Source organism: Gopherus evgoodei, chromosome 1 (assembly GCF_007399415.2).
Source record: "Gopherus evgoodei ecotype Sinaloan lineage chromosome 1, rGopEvg1_v1.p, whole genome shotgun sequence".
In the NCBI taxonomy this organism is placed as follows: Eukaryota; Metazoa; Chordata; order Testudines; family Testudinidae; genus Gopherus; species Gopherus evgoodei.
The window spans coordinates 36,594,413-36,620,122 of record NC_044322.1 but is presented as its reverse complement, the minus strand read 5'-3'; the positions used below and the strand labels follow the sequence as shown (position 1 = coordinate 36,620,122).

Below are 25,710 nucleotides of genomic sequence, written 5' to 3'. Positions count from 1 at the left end.
TCTCAGAAATGTTTTCTTCTCTCCCTCCTATTAACATGAGGAATTAAAATTATCTTAGCCTGAGATCCAAAACGATAATCCCCAACAAGTGATGGGGTTTTTCTGTATAAAAATATAATTAATTCAAAGTTTATCTCGTAGGACTGCAGAGCTAAAAATGGGAGCTTCATACCACTGCAAAATAGAAAGATAACCCCTTTCCTAAGGCACCCCAGGACTCCGTTCTAGTGCCGTAAGATCCTAAGATGGGAGACTTAATAGATGTAAAATATTTAAGTAATGAAAAGCTATTCTGGGTTATGTCAGTGGTTTTCATGGCTTTTTATGAGCCTTGTACAGTTGGATAAGTGGTAATTAAGACATCTGGCTTTGCAGGTGGAAGGACAAGAAAAACAGTCCAATTTTTATTAAAAAACCCCCCAAACTTCCTGAACCATTCCACACATTAGTTTTCTGTAACAGGAAATGTAAGCAGAATGTATGATAGGTGGTATGAAGGCTTTCTGTGCACGTATTTGGTACCTGCATAAGTCACTCATGGCTTTGCCATTCATGAGTAATGTGATGTGATCATTCACACACGCACAGTGGCACTCACTTTTGTGTGTGATCAGTCCAAAAATGTCTTTGTATAGCATCTATGAAAAAAACCCTGTATTTCCTAATTTATGGCACTATGCTAAATTTCTCTTGGGCCACTTACACATTATAGCGATCATCTTTGTTTATAAAATCATCTTATCCCTGATAGATTTTTGAAAAGCTGATTTGCTGTTGCATCTGCATCTATTGGACTTGACATCTGTAAATCAAGGTGGTTATGCTGAACTGTAAATCTGAATTTGTCCCAGTATTGTTGACCAGAGAACTCGTTCCGAGTTTTAGGATTGTGAGGAAGTGTCTGCAAGTCACTGTGAAAATCTCCCCAATTAAAAACAATTCACAGAAGCATTTTACAAACCCCGTTCTTACAGCTATTTTTTCCCTCCTTCTCAGGGCACTTGACAATGACTCTTTAAAATAAGTGTTGTTCATCCAAAATGTAACATTCAAAGACTGTTCAGTTTAACTATTTTATAAACAGGCCTCAAATTTATTTTTAGGAAAACTGTGAGACCTGTATGTGCTATATAAACCCTAAAACAAAACAAAAGCAGCTTCCATATTAGTGGAGATTTTACAGAGCAAAGATTAATATTCACAATACTAAGACCAAAGGAGCTAAAAAATGTAGAGTGAAGTTTGCAAAATAATATTTATGCATTACTCAATATGTACTTGTATAAATATAAAAGGGTTTACAACACTAAGAAAAATTCTTCTTTTAGAACTTTGACAACTCCAACACTTAAGCAAAGTTGTTATTCCAAGTACTTACCCCCGCTACCACTCCCTTCTCTGCGGCTACGCGCACTGCCATCTCTGCCAGATTTAACACGCTAGAACAACAGTGAAATAAATTTCAAGGAATACACACAAAACCCGTATTTAGCATAATTATATTAGATAGAATTGCTGAAGCTCAAAATTCAATTTACTGCTATAAACAATAGAGAACACTAAATTGGAATTAAATTACAGTAATATTGTATTGTGCAACTAAAATCTTGTTTCTTCAGTACAAAAAGTTGCATTTAAAATCAGTTAAATACAATGTTTACACAGAACTAATGAAGTTCAAATAAAAAATATTCAATAAAATTTGTTCTTTCAGATAACATTTATGTAAGAATAAAAATACCTTACATGAAGTTTTGATTAGTACAGCTGAAAAAATTCTCAAGGTATCCCGCTCTACATGAGTTCAAAGTAGTATTTGCCTACTAACATCTTGTAAATCCAAGAAGTGTTTTATTATTGTAAAGATTCAAGTGGGGAGGAAGAAAATTTAGAAAGAGAAATATTTACCTCACAGGTCTTAAATTTCTAATATTTGGCACAGCACTGTATGTCAGGAAAAGGGTTAAATTAATTTGTTGTTGAGTGCTAAATCTAACATGAAGGCAATGGTAAATATTATAAAAACTATGTTTAAAAAGTCAACTTTCTTGGAATGAGGAAAGGACCACAAACACCTTCCAGCTGTGTTATTTTTAGGATTATTTTAAAATGTTACTGTTATTTTGTCCAAGCAATACCTCTGTATTGCTCGATTGACTGGGCCTCTGATTTCATAATCTCAATATTCAGATGCATATATCTTGTCAATTACAGAAAATATACATCTTAATAAGGAGCTTTTTGATGGACAGTTGCAAAGATTCAATATTTAGAGCCTCCATCTGTTAGAACTTTTTAAAAAATAAATTAACTAAATTCAGTGTATAAAATTAAGAGCCTGTTTAAAAAAGATGTGTGGACTATATAGGCCTTTGGTTGAAAACTTAGATCATGTGACATAAAATGACTCTCTTAAGCAGTTTATTTTAATATTAGTTGAAATTGTTTAGCTGAGCGGAGATTCAGTAATAACAAGTTAGCTGAGGTTCTTTAAAGTCTTAACATTTTAGGACCTGATCCTGGAAACATGATGTACATATTTAACTTGAAAGCATGAAGCATAATCTAGTTAAGTTCCAGTGAAGGGAGTAATCCCTTTGAACTCAGTGTGACTACAGACATGAAGTTAAGCATCTGCATGACTGTGTGCAGGATTGAGGCCTTTGCCATCATCTATGCTATAAATACAACAGTGTCTGGTGGATTATTTATTACCTCCATCATAACCAATCTTCTCACAGTACCCTAAAGATGTACGTAAATTCACATGCAAAGGGTCTAGTTTTACTTTGTGCATGGTTTTTATTACTTGATTTTAATTTATCTTGACCTCCAGTTAATGGTTATATCATGTATAACTGAAAACAAAATGGCACTTAAAAAATTCTGGAGACTGAGCAGCTGCAAAATGATCCTAACAGTCTCTAAATGGTATGTACTGTATAACATACAAAGTGCGGGCACATGCATTCCAACTTCATACCCACAGCACTGTGTAAAGCTCTTAAGTATTTCAAACATAAGGGCAAATTTAAAAGGAAAAACTGAAAACGAAGGTAGTGGGTCTAATGTGGAACAAGAAGGTTCTATGTGTTGGCGTTTCATTTGTGAAAACGCAAGATCAAATTCTCTAATGGCTCACAAGTGGAAAGGAGTTTGCTTTACATCCTATTCCCACGTGGATGACAGAATCATTTCTGGCACAACTGGCAGCCTCTGGCCAAGAGAGGCCCAGGACTGGAAGAGCAGAAATGTGTTGCATATAGAACTGAGATGCACTAAGGAAAATCATATGATGTCGGTACATATTATCCCTAGTTCACATCACAGCTTATCAGGCGCTCATTTTCAGTCATTAAATTCACGTAGAGAAATAAATACACAATGCTACTATCTGTATTTGAACCAATGCCAATAAGGTTTTGTAAATTTGTGTACCAGTGTGCGTGCATCTCTTTTAAATGAAATTCCAGGGAAATGTTAATGCACTAAGGAATATTCAGGTGAATATTCACCTACCCCACAGATGTTTCCAGATCTCTGGCTGGATACCTTTAAGTGCTTGTCTACACTTGGAAATTTACAGAAATAGTTATTCTAGATTAGTTATTTTGATATAAGCCCCCGTGTGGACACTCTTATTACAGAATAAGAGTGGCCACATAGGAGTTTTCCAGAATAGCTATTTTGGTAAATTTCCAAATGCAGACAAGATCTTAGTAAGACTCACTGAAAAGCAGGGCATATTCCACAAATATTTAATTATCTATTTACTGCCTCACCACTTGGCACAACAGTAAAGAGATCATGGCTTGGCCTGAAATATTGAGGAAGGGAAACTGAGTTTAATTGCTGTTGAAAACAGAGAGCAATAACTGACCTGTGCCTTTCTTTGCAGACTGAAATCAGTATTTGGCAGGGAAACATAAAGGGTGATTTTTATAATTTTTGAGCTACAGAACTCAACCTCTAACAACTGGAGAGGCACAAAGTGAATCATAGCGTGAGACACTTATTTTGCATTGCAATGCTGGTGTTATGAAAGAATATGTAGGAAAAGACGATTACTCACCTTCGTAACTTTTGTTCTTCGAGATGTGTTGCTCATATCCATTCCAATTAGGTGAGCGCGTGCCGCGTGCACATTCGCCGGAAGATTTTTACCCTAGCAACACTCGGTGGGTCGGCTGGGTTGCCCCCCAGAGTGGCGCCGCTACGGCGGTGAATATATACCCCTGCCGACCCAACCGCCCTTCAGTTCCTTCTTGCTGGCTACTCCAACAGTGGGGAAGGAGGGCGGGTTTGGAATGGATATGAGCAACACATCTCAAAGAACAACAGTTACAAAGGTGAGTAACTGTCTTTTCTTCTTTGAGTGCTTGCTCATATCGATTCCAATTAGGTGACTCCCAAGCCTTACCGAGGCAGTGGGGTCGGAGTGAGATGTCGCAGAATGTAGAACTGCTGAGCCAAATGCCACGTCATCTCTGGACTGTTGCACCAATGCGTAATGTGACCCAAAGGTGTGGACCGAGGACCAGGTAGCTGCACGACATATCTCCTGGATGGGTACATGAGCCAGGAAGGCGGCAGATAAAGCATGAGCCCTAGTAGAATGTGTGGTGAGGTGGCTCACTGGAACATGAGCCAAGTGATAGTAGGTGCAGATGCACGACGTCACCCAAGATGAAATTCTCTGGGAGGAGACAGGTAGGCCCTTCATTCGATCTGCTACCGCAACAAAGAGTTGGGGTGTTTTACGAAAGGGCTTTGTTGGCTCGACATAAAAAGTGAGAGCCCTACAGACATCTAGGGAGTGCAGTTGCTGCTCTTGGCGTGAAGAGTGTGACTTCGGGAAGACGACTGGAAGGAAGATATCTTGGTTGATATGACAGGCCGATACCACTTTAGGGAGGAAGGCTGGATGTGGTCGCAGCTGTACCTTGTCCTTCTGAAACACTGTATATGGGGGGGTCGACCGTGAGAGCCTGAAGTTCAGAGACTCATCTTGCCGATGTAATGGCTATGAGGAATGCTGTCTTCCAGGACAGGTACAGCAGTGAGCAGGTTGCCAGCAGCTCAAAGGGAGCAGCCATAAGTTTGGCTAGAACAAGGTTAAGGTCCCAGGTTGGGGCAGGCAGCGGACTTGTGGGTATAAACATTCCAAGCCCTTGAGGAACCTCGAAACCACAGGGTGAGAGAAGACCGAGCGCCGTTCTCCACTGGGTGGAAGGCAGAGATGGTCACCGAGTGCACCTTTATTGATGAAACAGCTAAGCCTTTTTGTTTTAGGGACCAGAGGTAGTCCAAGATGGTAGGAACCGGTGTCTCGGTAGGAACAGCATTATGCTACGCGCACCAGCAGAAGAAATGCCTCCACTTGACTATATATGTTAACCTAGTGGAAAGTTTCCTACTACCCAGGAGTACTTGTTGTACTGAGGCAGAGCAGCGTAGCTCAGACTGGCTTAACCATGCAGCAACCATGCTGTAAGGTGAAGAGACTGCAAGTCTGGGTGGTGAAGTCTGCCGTGGTCCTCAGTTATGAGATCCGGCCAAAGAGGTAGGGGGATTGGGTTGGTCAGCAAGAGGTCGAGCAACATGGTGTACCAGTGTTGCCTCGGCCACGCTGGAGCAATCAAGATCAGGGTGGGTTCTGTCTCTGCGGAGCTTGTGTAGGACCCTGTGGACCAGCGGGAATGGTGGAAAGGCATAAAGGAGATGTCTCGTCCATGGTATCAGGAACACGTCTGATAGGGAGCCCAGGGAGTGACCCTGGAAGGAGCAGAACACATGGCATTTCCTGTTCTTGCGGGAGGCAAAGAGGTTTATGCGGGGAGAACCCCACTTCCGGAAAACAGAAAGGATAATGTCCAGGTGAATCGACCACTCGTGAGACAGGAAGGATCTGTTGAGGTGATCCGCCAGAATGTTCTGAACCCCTGGGAGAAAAGATGCTACCAGGTCGATCGAGTGAGCTATGCAAAAGTCCCAGAGCTGGATAGCTTCCTGACAAAGGGGGGAGGAACGTGCGTTGCCCCACTTGTTTACGTAAAACATGGCCGTTGTGTTGTCTGTGAACACTGAGACACAACGGCCTTGTATATGCTCTTGAAACACCTGGCACGCAAGGCGGACTGCCCTCAGCTCCCATATATTGATGTGCAAGGTCAGTTCTTGAGCTGACCAAAGGCCTTGAGTGAGAAGATCCTTGAGGTGGACTCCCCAACCCAGAGATGACGTGTCTGTGGTTAGGGCCACTGAAGGTTGCAGCGGGTGGAAAGGCATCCCTGCGCAGACCAGGGCAGGTGACAGCCACCAGTTCAGGGAGTTTATGATGCTCGGGGGGATCGTGAGGATCATGTCTATGCTATCTCCGCCTGGGTGGTATACCGAGTTGAGCCAAGTTTGAAGGGGACGGAGGTGTAGTCTGGCGTCTTTGGTCACGAATGTGCTGGATGCCATGTGACCTAGGAGGCCGAGACAAGTGCAAGCCGAAGTTGTCGAGAAGTTTTGCAGGCCTTGGATAATTGATACTATTGCCTGAAACCGGGGCTGTGGTAAGCAGGTTCTGGCTAGAGTGGAGTCCAGGATGGCCCCAGTGAAGTCTATTCTCTGAGTGGGAACCAGAGTGGATTTTTCTATATTGATCCTCAGGCTAACTGCCTGAACAGGTCCTTGATGATGCCCACATGATGGGTGACTTGCGTCTCGGAGGTCCCTCGAATGAGCCAATCGTCGAGATACGGGAAGATGTGTACTTGATGACGATGGAGGGAGGCGGCGACTACAGCCATGCATTTTGTGAATACTCGTGGGGCCGTAGAAAGGCCAAACGGAAGGACTGTAAATTGAAAATGTTGATGGTTGACCACAAAACGGAGGTACCGCCTGTGCGGTGGGTAAATAGCGATGTGAAAATACGCGTCCTTCATATTGAGGGCGGCATACCAGTCTCTGTGATCCAAGGACAGGATGATGGTCCCCAGGGATACCATGCGGAACTTCAACTTTATCATGAATTTGTTGAGTCCTCGCAGGTCTAGGATAGGTCTCAGACCTCCCTTTGCTTTGGGGATTAGGAAATAGCAGGAATAAAACCCCTTGCCCCTCGAGCCTTTCGGTACCTCCTCTATAGCTCCCATGGTTAGGAGCGTCTCTACCTCTTGAAAGAGGAATTGCTCATGAGAGGGGTCCCTGAAGAGGGACGAGGATGGGCGGTGGGAGGGAAGGGCGAAATAAACTGGAGGTGGTATCCCAATTCTACCATGCGTAGGACCCAACCATCTGATGTGAGTTGGGCCCACGCAGGGAGGAAATGGGAGAAGCTGTTGTAAAAAGGCAGAAAAGGATCCTGGGAAAGAACTGGTACGCCGTCCTCGGGCATCCCTTCAAAAGTTCGGTTTGGGTCCCGCCGGTGGTTTGGTGGGGCCCTGATTTTGACCCCTTGTGGCTCAGACTGCCTTCTGCGATTCCCCCGACCTTGTCTTCTGCCAAAGTCCTGTCACGGCCTAGGCGAGTGGTAAGCTCGCTGAGGCTGACGACGGAAGGACCTGCGCTGAGTCACCAGGGTGTGCATTCCCAGCGAGCGCACGATCACCCTGTTGTCCTTTAGGCTCTGCAGCCTAGGGTCAGTCTTTTCAGAAAATAGGCCTTGGCCCTCAAAGGGCAAGTCTTGTATAGTCTGTTGTAACTCAAGTGGGAGGCCTGACACCTGAAGCCATGATATTCTTCTCATGGCCACTCCTGAGGCCAGAGTTCTGGCTGCTGAGTCGGCTGCGTCCAGTGAGGCTTGGAGAGAGGTTCTGGCCACCTTCTTTCCTGCTTCTAAGAGGGCTGCAAACTCCTGGCGGGAGTCTTGGGGAACTAGCTCCGTGAATTTGCCCACTGCCGTACAGGTGTTGTATTTGTATCGGCTAAATAGGGCTTGCTGGTTTGCCACCCTGAGTTGGAGGCCTCCAGCAGAGTAAACCTTGCGGCCCAATAAGTCCAAGCGCCTAGACTCCTTGGATTTTGGAGCAGGAATTTGCTGGCCCTGGCACTCCCTCTCATTAACCGATTGCATGATCAGGGAGCAGGGAGGAGGGTGCACATACAAATACTCGTACCCTTTCGAGGGTACCATGTACTTCCGCTCGACTCCCCTGGCCGTGGGTGGAATAGAGGCTGGAGATTGCCAGATGGTATCGGCGCTTGCCTGAATCGTGCAAATAAAGGGTAAGGCTACTTTTGTGGGGGTGTCAGCTGATAAAATATCCACCACAGGGTCCTCTCTCTCCGGGACCTCCTCCACCTGAAGATTCATATTCTGGGCCACCCACCTCAGAAGATCCTGATGGGCCCTCAGGTTAATTGGGGGAGGACCGGAGGAGGATGTCCCCGCCATTGCCTCATCTGGAGAGGAGGAAGAGGAGAGGCCAGGTACAAGAGGGTCCTGCGTGGGATCTTGTTCTTGGGCGGTGTCAGGTTCAGGTGGGACCTGAGAGTCTGTCGGCGGAACGGATGCTTCATCCATACCCGCAGGAGGGGGGCGGCTTACAGTCGCCTCTGGCATCCGGTGTTCAGATGGCATGGAGCGTGGGGCTTCTGGGTGTGCACCTTGGGCTTGATGATATGCCCAAGGTGTCCAGAATGACCACTGATGAGGCCCTTGTTCTTGACCTTGGGTCTCCTGGAAGACTCGACTGGGCATGTCTGAGTCACGGTCCTGTGCATAGGAGTCACTGTCCGCGTGAGATGACACTGAGGTGTGTCTAGACAGCCGAGGAGCTGAGAAACCCTGAGAAGGGACCATGTCTCTAGACGATCTCTTTCGGTGCGGCACTGGGGAGCAGTACCGGGCGCCATAACGGTACCGTGAACGAGACCGGGACCTGCGACTGTAACGGTGCCAGGAGGTTGACCGGGATCTCAAGGCTTGTCGCCTGGAGCGACTGCGAGAGACACAGTGCCGGGAACGGTGTTGGGAGCTGCATCGGTACTGGGAGTGCCGGGCTGGCGAACAGGACGCTGAGCGGTGCTGCAAGTGCGACCGGTACCGTGATGGAGAGCGGCGTCGGGACTGCAAATGGCGTCAGGACCAGGATCGGCGACGGGACTGAGAACGCTGGTGGGACCGAGATCTTGATCAGTGCCTCTCAGCGGTGCCGACGGAGGGTGGCCTCAGCAGGGCAGGCTTGCCAATAGACTGAATAACCTGCACCGGCGGTGTAGGGGGTTGAGGTAGTGCAGACTCCGTCATTGCAATCAAGTCCCTTGCTGTGGAGAAGGTCTCAGGTGTGGACAGGATAGGGGGCTCAACCACGGCACGCGCTGGGGAGCTTTCAGGCACTGGACTCAATGGTCCTTGCAGGACCGGAATCGACGGTGCCGAAGCTGGCGGTGCCGCAGCAGGTGTCAGTGCCGGGCGGTCCGACTTAGGTGGGTGCTCCGACTGTGGTGCAGGCAGCACTGAAGCAGTGGGAGTCTTATGATGCTTCTTGATCCACAGTGACAGGGAACGGTGCTGAGCCGACATCGGTGCTGGCGACGGTCGGTGCCGAGGGGCCTTAGCGGTACCGGGGCGATCCGGAGCCGAAAGAGCACTTCTCCCTGATACAGACTGTTCAGCGCTCGGTGCCGAGGGCGTTGGACTACGAGCTGCCTCCATCAGGAGCTGTTTGAAGCGAAAGTCCTGCTCTTTCTTCGTCCTCAGCTTAAAGGTCTTACAGATCCAGCACTTATCTGAGAGATGGGATTCCCCAGCACTTAAGGCAGGAGTTGTGGGGATCTCCCGTTGGCATCGGCTTATGGCAGGCCGAGCACGGTTTGAAGTCCAGTGACCTGGGCATGAGCCCTGGTATCGGATGGGGGGAAGGGGCTAATCCCCAATCCCCTCGCTACTATATACACTAAATATATTATAGAAACGACTAAAACTAACCACAACGATAGAGATTATAACTATATACACAACTATTAATAAGGAACTATGAGCAGCTAGGGAAGTGGAGATCAGCACTCCACTGTTTCAACGACCAACACGGGAGGTAAGAAGGAACTGAAGGGCAGTTGGGTCGGCAGGGGTATATATTCACCGCCATAGCGGCACCACTCCAGGGGGCGACCCAGCCGACCCACTGAGTGTTGCTAGGGTAAAAATCTTCCAGCGAATGTGCACGCAGCGCGCGAACACCTAATTGGAATCGATATGAGCAAGCACTCGAAGAATGACACATTGTTGTGATTGACATAACATTCCAGTCATCTGCAAATTAGCCTCTCCAAATTATGGTTAATTTACCATAGCTGTATAAAATTACTGTATTAGAGTTTGTGCTTCTATATATCTATGTTGTGATTAAATGGAGAAGGATAGTATTCGGCACCTAGTCCCTGGACTTTCAGTGATTAATGTATCAAGTCAAAATGAAATATTACATTTTTAACATCACTGAGATATTACTATAATCTTAAACAACTAAGTTAAACAATCTAATTGTTTAAATATTTTCACTAGTAGTTTAATGCACAGAAGTAGTAAGTGTTCAAAAGTGCCCAGAAAACTCAGGTTCACATCATCAAGATGTTAAAAACAAACAAAAACACCTAACCAAACAAAAACAGTATTTGTATACAAAGTGTGAATATTTTTTTAAAAAAGGAAAAAGGTGCTTTTCTTACATTTCTTAATATTTGCAGGCCTATGCTGCATAAGTAGGAATTCAGGAAAAAGTAGTGCTGATATTGTATACAAGAGAGTAATTACCTCTAGAAACCCAGGGACCTCCGCCCTCCAACTAAAAATTAATCCAGTTTTTATACAAGTTTAGTTTCTGACCTTTCCTGAGTAGAGTTTACCAGTTATTTCATGTTGTGGCAAAGTGAGTGTGTTTGTAATGTGGACCATTACCCACTAGAGATAAAGCAGAACCAATTTAACTCATTTCAGTGAGAACCTCTTGGAGTTGTAATCTGAAAAGGTAAAGTTTTATCTGCTTAGCTGTTTTGTTACTAATGTCATAGTGGGGTGGCAGCACCACCAAAGTTAAGGCTGAGCCTTGCTCACTGTTTAGCAGCCAATTTTTCTAAATGCATTAAGTCCCACATGCTTCTGGAAATTGTCTTCAAAACTCTTATGTTGCAACATTGGGGCCATATGATTGAGGAGTTCCCAATAACTAGGGCCCTACCAAATTCACGGCTATGAAAAACTCGTCACAGACTGTGAAATCTGTATAGTATAGGGTAAAAGATCAGATTTCACAGGGAGACCAGCGTTTCTCAAACTAGGGATCCTGACCCAAAAGGGAGTTGCAGGGGGGTCGCAAGGTTATTTTAAGGGAAGTTGCGATATTGCCACCTTTACTTCTGCACTGCCTTCAGACCTGGTTGTTGGAAAGCGGCAGCTGTTGGAACAGGCGCTCAGCTCTGAAGGCAGCGCTGCACCCGCAGCAGTGCAGAAGTAAGGATGGCAATACCATACCATGCGACCCTTACCTCAGTGCTGCTGCTGGCAGTGGCTCTGCCTTCAGAGCTGGGATTCCAGCCAGCGGTCACTGCTCTCCAGCTGCTCACTCTGAAGGCAGATCCTCCGTCAGCAGCAGTGAAGAAGTAAGGGTAGGAGTACTGTAACACCCCAAGAACCTTGTGACCCTCCAATATTCCTTTTTGGGTCAGGACCCTTACACTACTTTGAATTTTCATTTTTAAATAGCTGTAATCATGAAATCTACAATTTTTAAAATCCCAAGACCATGAAATTGACTAAAATTGACTTTGGTAGGGCTCTACCAATAACCATTCCCCACATTATGAGCTTCTTTACATTTTCAATATGCAGTGAAATATATGTAGCTAGTGAGATTACCTTGAATACTGGTATGATATGAGGGGCCAGGAAACATTTCTTGGAGTAAATTTGGAGTCATTTATCAAGAAGTTTCTCAGATACAGCCCTCTCCCCCAATAAGGAGCTGATTTTAGTATTCAATTCGCTCTAAAGTCCATGTACATAATAAGATTGTCTTGAAACCTGGTATTCCATGACTGGGCTTGCGGTAGATTTTGAGGTAGAAGGGGGAGGGGAGGAGAATACATATTGAAATGAATGGGTCAGATCACAGCACTTAAGAGCTGTTGTCAGGCTGTATTCACCTCCATGAGGTGTTTGGATTCACCTGAAAACATTCCCTTGAGATGAATGAGTCACTTCACATCTCTGCAATCCTCCTATGCTGCAGGAGGTTGTGCAGAACCCCTTCTCCCTATGATAGTCCCAAAAGTGGAGTACAGACTTTGGTGCTCCCTCTCATCCTTGCTACTACCATCTGGTAGATGTGCTCTTCACAGGCTTTTGTTTATCACCTTCCTACCTGCCCTTGATCCTACTGGAGGGCACAATGGAGGGCAGAGCTGGTAGCTGAGTGACAGTGAGGTAGTCTCAGTAAGCTGTCTTATGCCCCTTGTCATGCCCCCTTCACTACTACCACTTCCTCAAAGCCAAGGGAAATTCACTGCCCAAAAACTTCATAAAGGCAGAATGTTAAAGTTGACTAGATGTGCCTTGTACCTTACAGAATGCACCTATATTTAAACCTCTGAAAACCAAAGAATCCAAGAGTTATGGCAAAACCAACAAACATCTGTAAACCAGGAAGTGAACATTCACTCTAGCTAGGCTAAAGTATTATAGCAAATATTATTTTACTGTTCATTGTGCTAGGCAGTGAAGCTACATAAGGAAAATGTTTTTTTCCTATAAAAAGTGGATTTTTTTTTCACATACCTGTTCCCTTATTTCTTTTAGTTTTTCTACTCTCTTGAGCTTTGTCACATATTCTTGAACTTCTTTCAGCCCCATATCTGTGCAGAGACGAACTAAGAACCGTAGACCTAATTGTACATTAAAATATATATTTAGAAAAGGGCTTGAAAGCAGGTGAAAAAATAGCAGTATGTTTAACCTAGTAAAACTAATTTATAGAGTAGCAGCACGGTCTTCTGGACATAGCAAAGAACTGGGGATCAGGGGTTCCTGTTTTCTAATACCAGCAACTCAGATTGGAATCTTATACAAGCAATTTTAATTTTTCTGTGATTGACTGTAGAATGGTTAATAAAACTTAAGGGATGTTATGAAATTTAGTTACTTAGTGTTTGTGAAATGCTTCGAAAATAAAAAGCATTATACATATGCTAAACTGTTGCAAAACCATTCCCCAATAGCATTTTATTGAAAATAAATCATCAATGCCAAATGAGCTGAAAAGAATGGACACGAGCATAGTTACATTTTCTAATTACTCCAGTGCTGAGTCAGCACTTCAGATGCATAGTGGGTGGCCTTTTAGCTCCTGCGTTAATATCTCTCTCTATAGAGTTCAAAAATGGATATGAAGGCTAAATGTGACTATGGTTGTCTATGCTATGGAGACTGTGGCTATGTCTACACCATAGACTTTATCACAGCACACTTGTATTGCTGCAGCTGCGCTGCTGTAAGGTCTCCTGTGTAGCCACTTTATGCCACTGGAGAGAACTCTCCTGTTTGCATAATTAATCCACCCCCAACGAGCAGCGGCAGCTATGTCTGCGGGAGAGCATCTTCCGCCAACATACTGGCTCTTTTGTTGGTGAAACTTATGTCAGTCAAGGGTGTGCTATTTCACACCCCGACTGACAAAAGTTTTACCGACAAAAGTCCTAGCGTAGAGATAGCTATGCTGGTATAGGCTATGCCGGCACAGCACCGTAGTGCAGACGCAGCCTACACTCACAGAAGGGGTTTTTCTGTTGCTGTAGGAACATCACTTCCCTCAATAAAGCCCTCTTCCATTGACATAGCTGTCAGAATAGCTATGCCAGTCAGAGGTGTGGTTTTTTCACACCCCTGACAGATGTAACTCTGCTGATATAACTTTTCAGGGTAGACCAAGCTTATATGATAAAATAGGAAGAACTTAGGGGAAGAGAGAACTCCTTTGAGACACAGTCTTGGAAAAGAGCTGCCACTGTCTCTGCGTGCCCAGCAGCATGGAATGACACCTATCTAAATATGACACTAAACTATCAATAACCAGTAAACAGAAGAAAACGTCAACATCTAGTTAAAAGGTGATTTAACAACAGCTGATGAAGCACAGGGAGATGAGAGAGTTTCTGACTCATTGGCTTTAGAAATTAATAGAACAGTGGAATGATGAACAGTGACTACTTTCCTAGTAGTTCTGTACTGCATCCTCAGTGTCAAGGATTTGTGCTGGCAATGTTCAAAGAATGTTAGAATTACTGAAAGATTTTCAAAATAGTCCACTCCTTTGATTCACACACTACAAATATTAACATGCCTTATATTTTTTTACCTATAGATCTTAAAGTGAGAAACCATTTTGCAAAACTTGCATTGCCACTGTTGACTTAAGTAAGGCAAAAGTTTTGTTTTTCTACTACAGTAGACCTCTGTAAAGCCTGCTCTTCAAGAGAATTTAGGAAACTTGGTAAAATTACTAGCTGAAAAAAATGCTGCAAGTCTACTTTTAAAATATAGTAAATGTTCTGCCTTAAACTGTTTAAAAATGTAATTCTGGTAAGTGGCTAACGGATTGTTGTAGTACTGAGGTTTGAAACAATAAGTGAGGTAATGGGGCTGCTACGGCAACACAGAGCAATGGTTCCCAAACCATGCTCTGTGATGCCCTTCGATTCACCCACAGAGCTGCTTCTGCCACTGGGGAAGCATCTATCAGTCTTCATGAAGTGATGTTTCCTGTTACCATGTATCCCCAGTCTGGCAGTCTCTAAGGGTTTCCAGAGACTACTTGAACAACTAAAAACTTCAAAAAAAATGCTTCATGCCTTTTTGGGATACTTGGTTTTGGTAAAACTTTTAACCACAGTAAGATTTGTAGACTATAAAATGGAAGGATGGCAAACACATGAAGAGAAACAATCTGGCCTGGGGAGATGACAGTAGTAGGGTCTACAGGTAACAACGGATGTTTCTGTAAGTACACACACAGAACTTAAAGGGTTGGTCTACACTGGGAACTTATATTGGCATAGCTACATCTCTCAGGGGTGACAAATCCACTCCCCAGTGATACATAGCTATGCTGATCTAACCCCTGGTGTAGACAACACTAGGTCGATGGAAGAATTCTGTTGACCTAACTACTGACTCTCAGGCTAAGGGCTACACAACACACTTCCTTCAGTATAACTGTCACTCAGGAGTGTGAAAAATCCACACCCCTGAACAATGTAATTATACTGACCATAATCCCCATGTGGACAGCTCTATGGCAGCGGGAGAGCTTCTCCCGCTGACACAGCTATCGCCTCTCATGCAGGTGGAGTTATTAAAGCATCTTCACCAGAAGTGTTACAATGGCTATAAGGGAGGTGGATAACCTACGCTGATAGGAGAACTCCTCCCATCAGCATAGGTAGCGTCTACACTCAAGCACTACAACAGAACAGCTGCAGCTGTGCCACTGCAGTAGTTTAAGTTTAGACATACCTGGAAGAGTAAATAAACAGCACAGTTATAAAACTGCAAGAAGATAGGAGGAAGGAAGTCAGTAAGCAAGTTTATTTCCATCCTCTTTCCTCAATATTGCCCTAGTATTACTTTAGTCAAGCCCTAGAGTTATCACAAGGAATGTGCAGAATTAGTATTGGGAAAGAAGGTACTCTGTGAGAATATTTTCTATTTTTAAAATACTTACATAATATGGATTACTAATAGATATATTCAATATAGCACAGAGTTTCCTTTACCTTGAAAACTGCACCACTCAATGAAACAACTTACATTCCACATTCTCTGGAAATTTTCTGTGTATCTCCTTATATGTATCTAGAGCTTTTTGGTAGTTACCTGCAAACAAAATAAACAACATCACACACACAGCATGTACAATGGCACAGTATCAGACCAGAAACTGATGTGATTCGGTACCTTCCAGCTTTTTTCAGCTGCTTTATTTTTAAGAGTACATGGTTTAATAATCCTAGATCACAACTGATGCAGTTAAAGTTGGCATTCTTTAATTACCTGACTATAATAATTAAAGCTGGTTGTGAGCAGCTGAAAAAAATTCAAATGTGTTTTTTTAAATGATGTGGGGGTGGGGCTCAAACTGAATTGGAATGTGCTGGTAGGACATACTGGGGATTTTCCCAGTATATCTAATGAACATAATAGTGGCCAAGCTGTCTTGCTCCTTTGCTGGGAAAGCTCTTCTGTGCTAGATTTTGCTTGGGGGCTGACTTTATCTTTCAATTCACATGGTCACCCAGCTTTTACTCCCCCATCCCACAGAATCAGGTAACTAGGCAAACAACATAAGAAAATCTGCAAATTTGTCATTCGGTTCTTCTCTGTAAGGCTCTAAAGGAGCAAGGGAAAGAGTGGGAACAATAGGACAGCATGAAAGAAAAGTATTATTTATTAAAATATCTTAAGTGTGTGTTGGTGCTGAACAATACAAAGAGGAAGACACGGTTTCTGTCCCAGTGTGGTTATGATCAATAGAAGATTCAGATTGTAGAATCCCAGTTATAAAATTCAGAAGATGAGAGCTCAGTCTCGAAGTGGCAATATGTATTCTGTTTGTACAATTTAAATTTTCAATTTTTTTTTTTTAATATCTAGAAATTATATCCACTACATATATTGTAAATGTGGTCTGTTCAGCTGAGCAACTCTAGAAATTTCTTCCTACTTGGCTATTGTGACATCATATGGTGCTCTGACATAAATCAAATACAATATGACTATTTACACTAGTTTGGCCTGTTCTCTTTACTTGCACATGACTGCTCCACTCATAGGTACAAGACAGTACAAAGAGAAGTAACTAAATCCAGGACTTCAAGGAAGGTAATGCTTTGTTATACAGAAAATTCACAAAGCAGAAGCATGCTACTGGCTAAGGAGATTTTAGAACCAAGAACTCATCGTGCAGATGTACAAAAGATCAGCAGATAAAAATTCAAAATATATAAAGTAAAAAAATACCAATTTAAAAAAATCACAGAACAAATAAAGACACTTACCACTTCTTCTGTAACAACTAGCAACCATCAATTGCCATTTCACTTGCGTTGGTCTATGTATTAATAAATAAAAACATTTAGTATACAGTACTACCAAATGATGAAATAGATGAATTGTTCTGTGAAGTTCAAAGTATTGGTGTTTATCCACTATTAAACCAGTCTCACAAAATTCTACCCGTCGGCTCGCTCACGGTGAATCCTTTCTAGGAAGGGCACATAAACTAATTGCATTTTTTCATTATTAGCAAGTTTAAAGATATAGCTATGTGTGGATTGGTAAGTTGCCATGGCAATTCTTCAAAGCTGACCGAAACCATATGTGGAAAGTTCTTAGGACTGTACAGTCCTGTCTGATTGTTAATATGTCTTAGAAAATATTGCATTCTAACAATTTGTAGGGAGGCTTCTCTAGTGGAAATCTAGCATTTTTCTTTACCTTCCTGGTTGTACTGTTCATCCATTATTTATTTATTTTTTTATTCAACCACAGGTCAAGCCAATTTGACCTCCAAACAATTTCTCTGTTTGCAGTCTAGTGTTCTGCAAAATAAGCTTATGTAAGACAAGTCTGCTGCATATTTTTCAATTGCAGCACATGTGTGTGCCTGCTGCACACAGCAATGGAATCCAAGTGAGCACCTAACACACTTCCCTTGTAATAAAAATTATTAGTAGGTGACTTGGAATGAAAATCCTACATTTTTAGGGCACAGAATTAAGCTCCACAACTCCTGCTACTGTTTGAATTGCTTATGTTGATAAAATTTGCCCCTGCAAGATTCTCAAAAATACAATTCTCAATTCATTTCAAAATACATCTTAAAATGCAAGTTAAAGGGGGTGATTTAAATATAAAATATCACTGAATGATTGGAATTAATATTCCACTAAAACAGAATTGAGAACTGGGGATCGGGGTTGAGGCAATATACAAAGTTTAATGAATTGAGTGGTTAGAGAATTAGGCCTTAAATGTTTAGGTCTGTGCCAGAAGATGATTATGAAATCAGGATGAATTTTTTCTGGTGTCAGCTGTGTTCTTTCCAGTGTTTTAAAATGGGCTAAGAGTGCCAATATATGTGATCCAAGAGCCTGACTGCATTACAAATTTTTAAGGGGTTGGCAGCTTCACTGAACAGCATGATAGCAAGTATTTAAATCAGTGTTTCACAAATATTTTCACTGGTTTGTCTCCATTTTTTAAAGATATTTATTTTATAAAGTTACCAAAGGGTTGGGAATTTCCTGGCAGTAAATGACTAGTTGGAGAAATTGAGGCCTGAGGCAAACAACAAGACTTCAGTTACCAAGCAATGTCCAATGCTGAAGATGCCATTTTGATTAACATTGTTTCCTTCCCCTCTTTCTGTGTCTGTTGTGTCTAGAGCTGCATGCTGCTGCTGCTGCATTTGTTTTTGTTTACAGTACCAATCCCTTCCTTATAATTAATAACACACACAGTAACCAGTGGGAAAGCAGAACTTCATTTTGAGCATTTTACTAGAATTTAATTTCAATTATTATATTTTTAGACTTTCTATATAGTAGTATATGTTAGTAAATGGGGCTTTAAATACAAGGAACTTCCCATGTGGACCTGACTGCAAGGACAAAAGGGATAATGGAATAGTTCTATAAATTACTTTAACTATTTATTTCCATATTTAATGTTTGGGATTCTTTTGTAATTTTCTTGTTATAAAGTCTGTAAAAGAGTCATATAAATATACTGTCTCAATCTTAACTAAAAGATGAAAGGTTTTTGCTGTTGACTTTCATTATTATTTGTAAAGGAAAAGTTAAGTTGACAGACGGCTCTTTATGTCATCCTGGAGATGGTGAGATTTGAGGTCATTCTGGTCTCATGAGGAAGGAAGTACACAACAGTAGTGGGCCAGCCAAGAAAGCTGTCTCCATTTCTCATGAATTGTGGAGCTATGGTGGACGTCCTAGTCATGGGGATAACGGTGGTCGTTAGGTAGCTGAGGGTATGTCTACACTACAAAATTAGGCTGATTTTATAGAAGTCGATTTTTAGAAATCGATTTTATGCAGTTGATTCCGTATATCCACACTAAGCGCATTAAGTAGGTGGACTGCGTTCTTACTACCGTGGGCTAATATTGACTTACGGAGCAGTGCACTGCGGGTAGCTATCCCACAGTTTCCGCAGTCTCTGCCCCCACTGGAATTCTGGATTAAGCTCCCAATGCCTGATGGGGCAAAAAAACATTGTCGCGGGTGGTTTTGGGTACGTCGTCAGTAGCCTCTCCCTCCGTGAAAGCAACATCAGACAATCATTTCGCGCCTTTTTTCATGGGCAGACACCATACCACGACAAGCATGGAGCCAGTTCAGCTCAGTGTCACCGCTGATGTCGTCATGTCCTGGGTGCTGCTATCAGCAGACAGTGCAGTAGGACTGCTAACTATCGTCATCCACAGCTTCTGCTGCAACTTTGCTCTCCTGCTCTTGTAAATGAGTTCAGTCTCAATAGCAAATTTCTCCAAGTTGTCAGAAATCTGTGCGGTGCTAACCGTCATCATCCACCGCTTCCGCTGCAATTCTGCTCTCCTGTTTTCCTGCAGATGCCATATCACGGCAAGCATGGAGCCCACTCAGCTCACCGTCACCACTGCTGTTATGAGCATTGTAAACACCTCATGCATTATCCTTGAGTATATGCAGAACTGGGTTAAGAGACACCAGCATGATGAGGATTTTGATGAGGACATGGACACAGATGTTCCTCAAAGCACAGGTTATGGCAACTGGGACATGACGACGGCACTGGGGCTGGTTGATACAGTGGAATGCCGATTCTGGGCCAGGCAAACAAGCACAGACTGGTGGGACCGCATAGTATTGCAGGTATGGGATGATTCACAGTGGCTGTGAAACTTTCACGTATAAGGCCACTTTCCTGGAACTCTGAGTTGCTTTCCCCCACCCTGAAGCACAGGAATACCAAGATGAGAGCTGCCCTGACAGTTGAGAAGTGAGTGGCGATAGCCCTGTGGAAGCTTGCAATGCCTGACTGCTACAGTCAGTCGGGAATCAATTTGGAGTGGGCAAATCTACTGTGGGGGCTGCTGTGATCCAAGTGGCCAATGCAATCGTTGACGTTCTGTTATCAAGGGCAGTGACTCTGGGAAATGTGCAGGTCATAGTGGATGAATCAGGGTTGGAAGGGACCTCAGGATGTCATTTAGTCCAGCTCCCTGCTCAAAGTAGGACCAATCCCCAGACAGATTTTTGCCCCAGACCCATAAATGGCCCCCTCAAGGACTGAACTTACAACCCTGGGTTTAGCAGGCCATTGCTCAAACCACTGAGCTATCTCTCCCCAGCATTGCTGCAATGGGGTTCCCTAACTGTGGTGGGGCGATAGACAGAATGTGTATCCCCATCTTGGCACCGGACCACCATGCCAACCAGTACATAAACCACAAGGGGTACTTCTCAATGGTGCTGCAAGCACTGGTGGATCATAAGGGACGTTCCACCAATATCAATGGCCGGGAAAGGTGCACGACGCTCGCATCTTTAGGAACTCCAGGCTGTTCGAGCAGCTGCAAGAAGAGACTTACTTCCCAGACCAGAAAATTACCATTGGGGATGTTGAAATGCCAACAGTTATCCTTGGGGACCCAGCCTACCCCTTGCTCTCAAGGCTCATGAAGCCTTACACAGGCAGCTTGGACAGTAGTAAGGAGCAGGTCAGCTATAGGCTGAGCAAGTGCAGAATGGTGGTAGAATGTGCCTTTGGACATTTAAAAGCTCACTGGTGCTGTTTGCTGACTAGGTCAGACCTCAGCGCAATCAACATTCCCATTGTCATTGCTGCTTGCTGTATGCTCCATAATATCTGTACGAGTAAGTGGGAGATGTTTATGACGGGGTGGGAGGTTGAGGCAAATCACCTGGTGTCTGATTATGAGCAGCCAGACACTAGGGCAATTAGAAGAGCACAGCTAGGCGCGCTATGCATCAGAGAGACTTTGAAAACCAGTTTCATGACTGGCCAGGCTTCAGTGTGACAGTTGTGTGTGTTTCTCCTTGATGCAAAACTGCCCCCTTTGATGATTTTAATTCCCTGTAAGCCAACCACCCTCCCCCCTTCAAAATAAAGTAGCTATAGTTCTGAAACCATGCATTCTTTCTTTAATATCTAAAAAAAAATTAGATAATGGACAAGGTAGCACGGGTGGGGTGGGAGAAGAGGGAAGGACAAGGCCACATTGTTTATTGTAGCCACACTACAAATCAAACTGCTTGAATGACAGTCTTCTGTTGCTTGGGCCATCCTCTGGAGTGGGGTGGCTGGGTGCCTGGAGCCTTTGCTCCCCCTGTGTTCTTGGGCGTCTGGATGAGAAGGCTATGGAACATGGGGAGGAGAGTAGGCGATTATACAGTGGATGCAGCTGGGGTCTGTGCTCGTTGGCTTTCCTGCAGCTCCAACACATGCTTATTCATGTCCATTTGCTACCTCAACAGACACTGCAGCATGTCCGTTTGCTCCCTCATTAGCCTCAGCATTGCGTCCTGCCTCCGCTCTTCGCGCTCACTCAAGTCTTTCCTGGCCTATCGATGGAACGGGGTTGGTTGTGTGGGCACGGTCATTTTAAAATCGACCTAACATGGCTAAATTCAACCTAACCCCGTAGCATAGACCAGGCCTGAGTGTGTTGGAGATCAGGAACATGATCTTGAATTGGATCAGATAATCAATGGGGAGCCAATGTCTCAATACAAGGGTTATATAGTCCTGCTTACCAATGTTGCTTGGCAGGTAGGCTGCCATATTTTGGATCAAACTTGTGCTTTTAGTATTATTAATAAGTTATTTGTTCTGTGGTTAGTGCCCAAAGGCTCCAAACAGTTTTTGGGGCCTCAATGTACACGTGATGTACAAACACAGAGAAATCTCTGCCCCAAAGAATTTACAATCTACAAAGACAATGCATACAAAAGGTGGGAGAAAGAATCCAAAAATACAAGCAATTTTGCTAGGGTGGTGATAGGCAAAATTCCAGTTTTATTTTCATTTTTTTGTTTGGTTATTTATGCTTATCCCCTTGCCTATTTTTTTTTTAAATTGTGTGAACTCCTGTGTTTATTCTATATACACTTTGCATTTAGCCCATGTCTTTCTATTTTCGTTTACAATTTACTCAAACATTTGAGTTTAACTATTGCCTTTTCACCCTTTTTATTACATTTAACCCTAGCCTTATTGTTTTAAATTATTTTAAACCTTTTTTTTTAAATAATTTTATACACACACACACTCTCTCTCTCTCCCATTCAATTAAAATATTAATTTCTGCTGCATTTTAATAACCTTTCTGCAGTACAGTCTTTTCTTGAATGGTGTCTGGACTGCCCAAACACATAAATAGTTCCTTGTACTTTCAGGGGCATTTTAACCTGAGTGCCATACATGAATCAGACAGTAGGTCAAATTTTAGATCATCCTAAACAAGCCAAGTAACAACTGAATTTGGCTCAGTCTGATTTTGGATAGGATTCCCAAAACACACAAAAAGAGAAATGCTACCTCTGGGTTTCATGGGATTATGTGAATTATAGCTTGTCTCTTGACACAAATTCCACATGGAAATATGTATGTGGTCCTTTTTATGAGGAAATACGTATTTTTCTATAGCTATAAATAATTTTGGTTGAACTCTGAGCTCCAGTTTCAAATTTGGCCAAATTTTTACATGTAGTTCACTTGTATGTTAAACTCCCTTTGTAAGTCTAGAATAAAATATGCAGACTACCTTAAGTAGCTCCTTCTGTGAAGTGCACAAACACAGTTTTACTAAGGCCAAACATCACAAACACAATTTTACTAATGTCAAATATAAAATTCAGAATAAATTAGATTTGTCAACATAAATCTATTGTTAGCTGCTAATACTGTACTGTTCGTGGTTTTATTTAGTGTTTGATGTTTTCTGCAATGCCATTCTTTTTATGAGAATAGGAACAATATGAACAAGGAAACAAAATTAATTGCTGAAAGATGCTTTGGTTTATAAGTTGAATGAACAGTCTTTACCAGATGAGGAAAGCTGGGAAAGGAAAACACCCCTCCAAACAAATACAAGGTGAGGAACCTGATGAAACAATACCTAAAACTGTATTTAATGCTGACATATCTTATGGCAATTAATGTATCATGTCTCCGAAATATAATTACAAGAAGAAAAAACCTCAATACAAGATATTTGACTAAACACGCAATAACAATAATTACTTACTGAATAAGTGCAGCTCTCTCAAAGTACTGAATGGCTTTTTCACAAAACTGGGTATCAATGTAATAGGCTCCAAGCCATTCAATGACCTCAATGTTTGAAGGGAAATACCGATATGACTGACAAAATAAGGAAGGTGAAAGAAACATAATTTTGGTGATAAACAACATCTTTATTTTACTTCTGGAATATCTTACTCACTTAAGTGTTTAATTCTCCAGATGCCAAAAATATGTAATACATGAATGAAAGCACTGTACTATACCAACTAATCCATAAAGAGAACTTGTCAGGTTTTGTAATTACAAAATACTTTTTAGAAGAGTTACCTGAGATGAGTTTCACATTTTCCATCAATCCTTACTAGAATTATTATTTTAGCATAGTTAGCAGCAGCAAAAGAGTATTCTACCACACAAAAAAGTTTGCCTTCTTAGATTACTACTGTATGTAAACAAGTTAATTAAAATGCTAAGCAAGTTGTTTGTATAACAAATTACATTAATCAGTTTCAGATAGCCAAGTCTGCTGGAAAACTCAGTGAAAAACATTTTTTTTTACTATAAAAGTTTTCATTTATGTTTGTACAAATAAAATTAGAGACTTTCATTAAAAATAGCCATTTCTGAGAAAAATACTGGGCCAGATTAATCCCCAGTCTAACGTAGCTCCACTGACTTTCAGAATTACACCAGCGATGACTGTGACCCACTGACTTTACAATCTGAGGACTGCATGACATACGGGAGATGGGCTGATAGTCTCATTCCTGTTCCTAAGGGAAAGGCATCTGCCTACATCACTCAAAATACCCTCTCCATTGGCACCTTTGTGGGCAGTCTCAGAAAAGATACCAAGGAAAAAAGTAAGCATGGTGAGTGAACTACTGCTGTGTCACCTGTATAGCTGGTCCCTTTCAGAACAGGAGTGAAACACCAGTCAGAATAGTACAAGGAAGCTAGTGCTGAGTGCCCTTGCTTTACGTGTTCTGTGGATAAAAAGGCCAGTTTACAGAGCTGTCAGTCCTACACTTGGATGAGCAATAAATTAACTCTAAACATCTGAAAAAGAGAGTCAAGTATATGCACATATCCACTTTATTTCAGTGGAATACTTCTAATCTGTTTTTAATTAATCTTGGGATTAATGCCACATAAATAAGCAAAACTTTTGTATTGACTACAGATTTTAGTTTTACTGATGGGGGGGTGTGTGTCTTGGGTATTATTAATAGGACTAATCTCTGGATTTACTAGAAACAAAATTTGTTACAAGTGTTCTATTGACACTCTTCACTGGCCCAGTTAATATTTAATTAAATTATTTCAAGAGGAAGAGCTTCAACAGGAGAGATTGAGGGAGCCCCACATCAGAATATCCCACAGCCTTTTTTGGTGTGCTCCTTCTTATAAAGATCTGACAATAAAAGCTTGATTTACAAATAATTATACTTTCCTAAGCAAAATCTGATTCTCCTTACTTTCTGTACATACTTTTGGCAATTTAAATAGTACTGTAAGTAAACATAGCCTACTGCACTCTTTTATTTCTATAAATATTAGAAAATGCATAGGTCACATACCTCATAGTAATACTGAAAAGCTTGGGATTTATCACCTTCGTTATCATACAATTCCCCTAGTTTCGACAGCGCATGTGAATCAGTTGGGACTACACTGATAAGCTGCATGAGCCACTCTATGGCTTGGTTGGGATCCTCCATTATTTCATATCTGAGGTATCTTCAGTTAAGGACCATTCAAATGGTGATCATATTTTGGTTCATCAAGAGGAATTCTTATGTTATATAATGTAAATGTAATCCAAAAGTTGCATGTTGAAAAGACCTGCCAGACATAGCAATGTGGACATATATTTTGGTTTTTTGCACATTTACTTAACAATTTCTTCCCACTCAGATGTACTTTAGTTTACTATAAATAACATAATTAAGTGTTAACAGTCTAGGCTTCTCTTTCAGCCTCAAAAACACTTTTGGCCTGGTTCTTCTCTCTCTCACTAATTTTACATCTGTATAATTCATTAACTTCAATGGAGTTACTCCTGATTTATAACAGTGCAACTGAAAGGAGAATTAGGCACCCTGTCTCTATGTCCCACAAACTTCCTAAGTTTTCTTAGCATGGTTCTGTGCTAAACAAAATGACAAGGCAAAATTGCCACCACCTTATGGAGTACATCTGTTCTTTATGTGCCACTCTGTGTGGCATCTCTGAAGCACAGCATGGAATTTGCGGCTCAGGAGAAGAGGGCTTTAAGTCACCTTTGTCTCTTCCACTTCTGGGCAGGTCTGAGGGCTGGAGCAGCCCTCAGTGTAATTAGACAGCTGTAAGGGGCCTGTTTAGTTACAGCAGCCTCCCTGGGCTGCCCTATGGGTGCT

The 25,710-nt window shown here is 42.4% G+C and overlaps 1 protein-coding gene across 6 annotated transcripts in view; it reads right to left on the bottom strand.

Moving 5' to 3' along the window:
- The window catches only part of IFT88 (intraflagellar transport 88), a 90,300-nt gene that overhangs the window by 22,724 nt on the left and 41,866 nt on the right, over window positions 1–25,710 (bottom strand). For all 6 annotated transcript variants that reach the window (XM_030561596.1, XM_030561605.1, XM_030561615.1 and 3 more), the window contains 6 exons: window positions 24,892–25,042; window positions 23,313–23,428; window positions 17,041–17,093; window positions 15,794–15,859; window positions 12,767–12,873; window positions 1,379–1,439 (listed from right to left, as the gene is read on the bottom strand). In XM_030561596.1, the coding sequence (XP_030417456.1) occupies window positions 1,379–1,439; window positions 12,767–12,873; window positions 15,794–15,859; window positions 17,041–17,093; window positions 23,313–23,428; window positions 24,892–25,042 (554 nt within the window). The remainder of the gene's footprint in view (window positions 1–1,378; window positions 1,440–12,766; window positions 12,874–15,793; window positions 15,860–17,040; window positions 17,094–23,312; window positions 23,429–24,891; window positions 25,043–25,710) is intronic.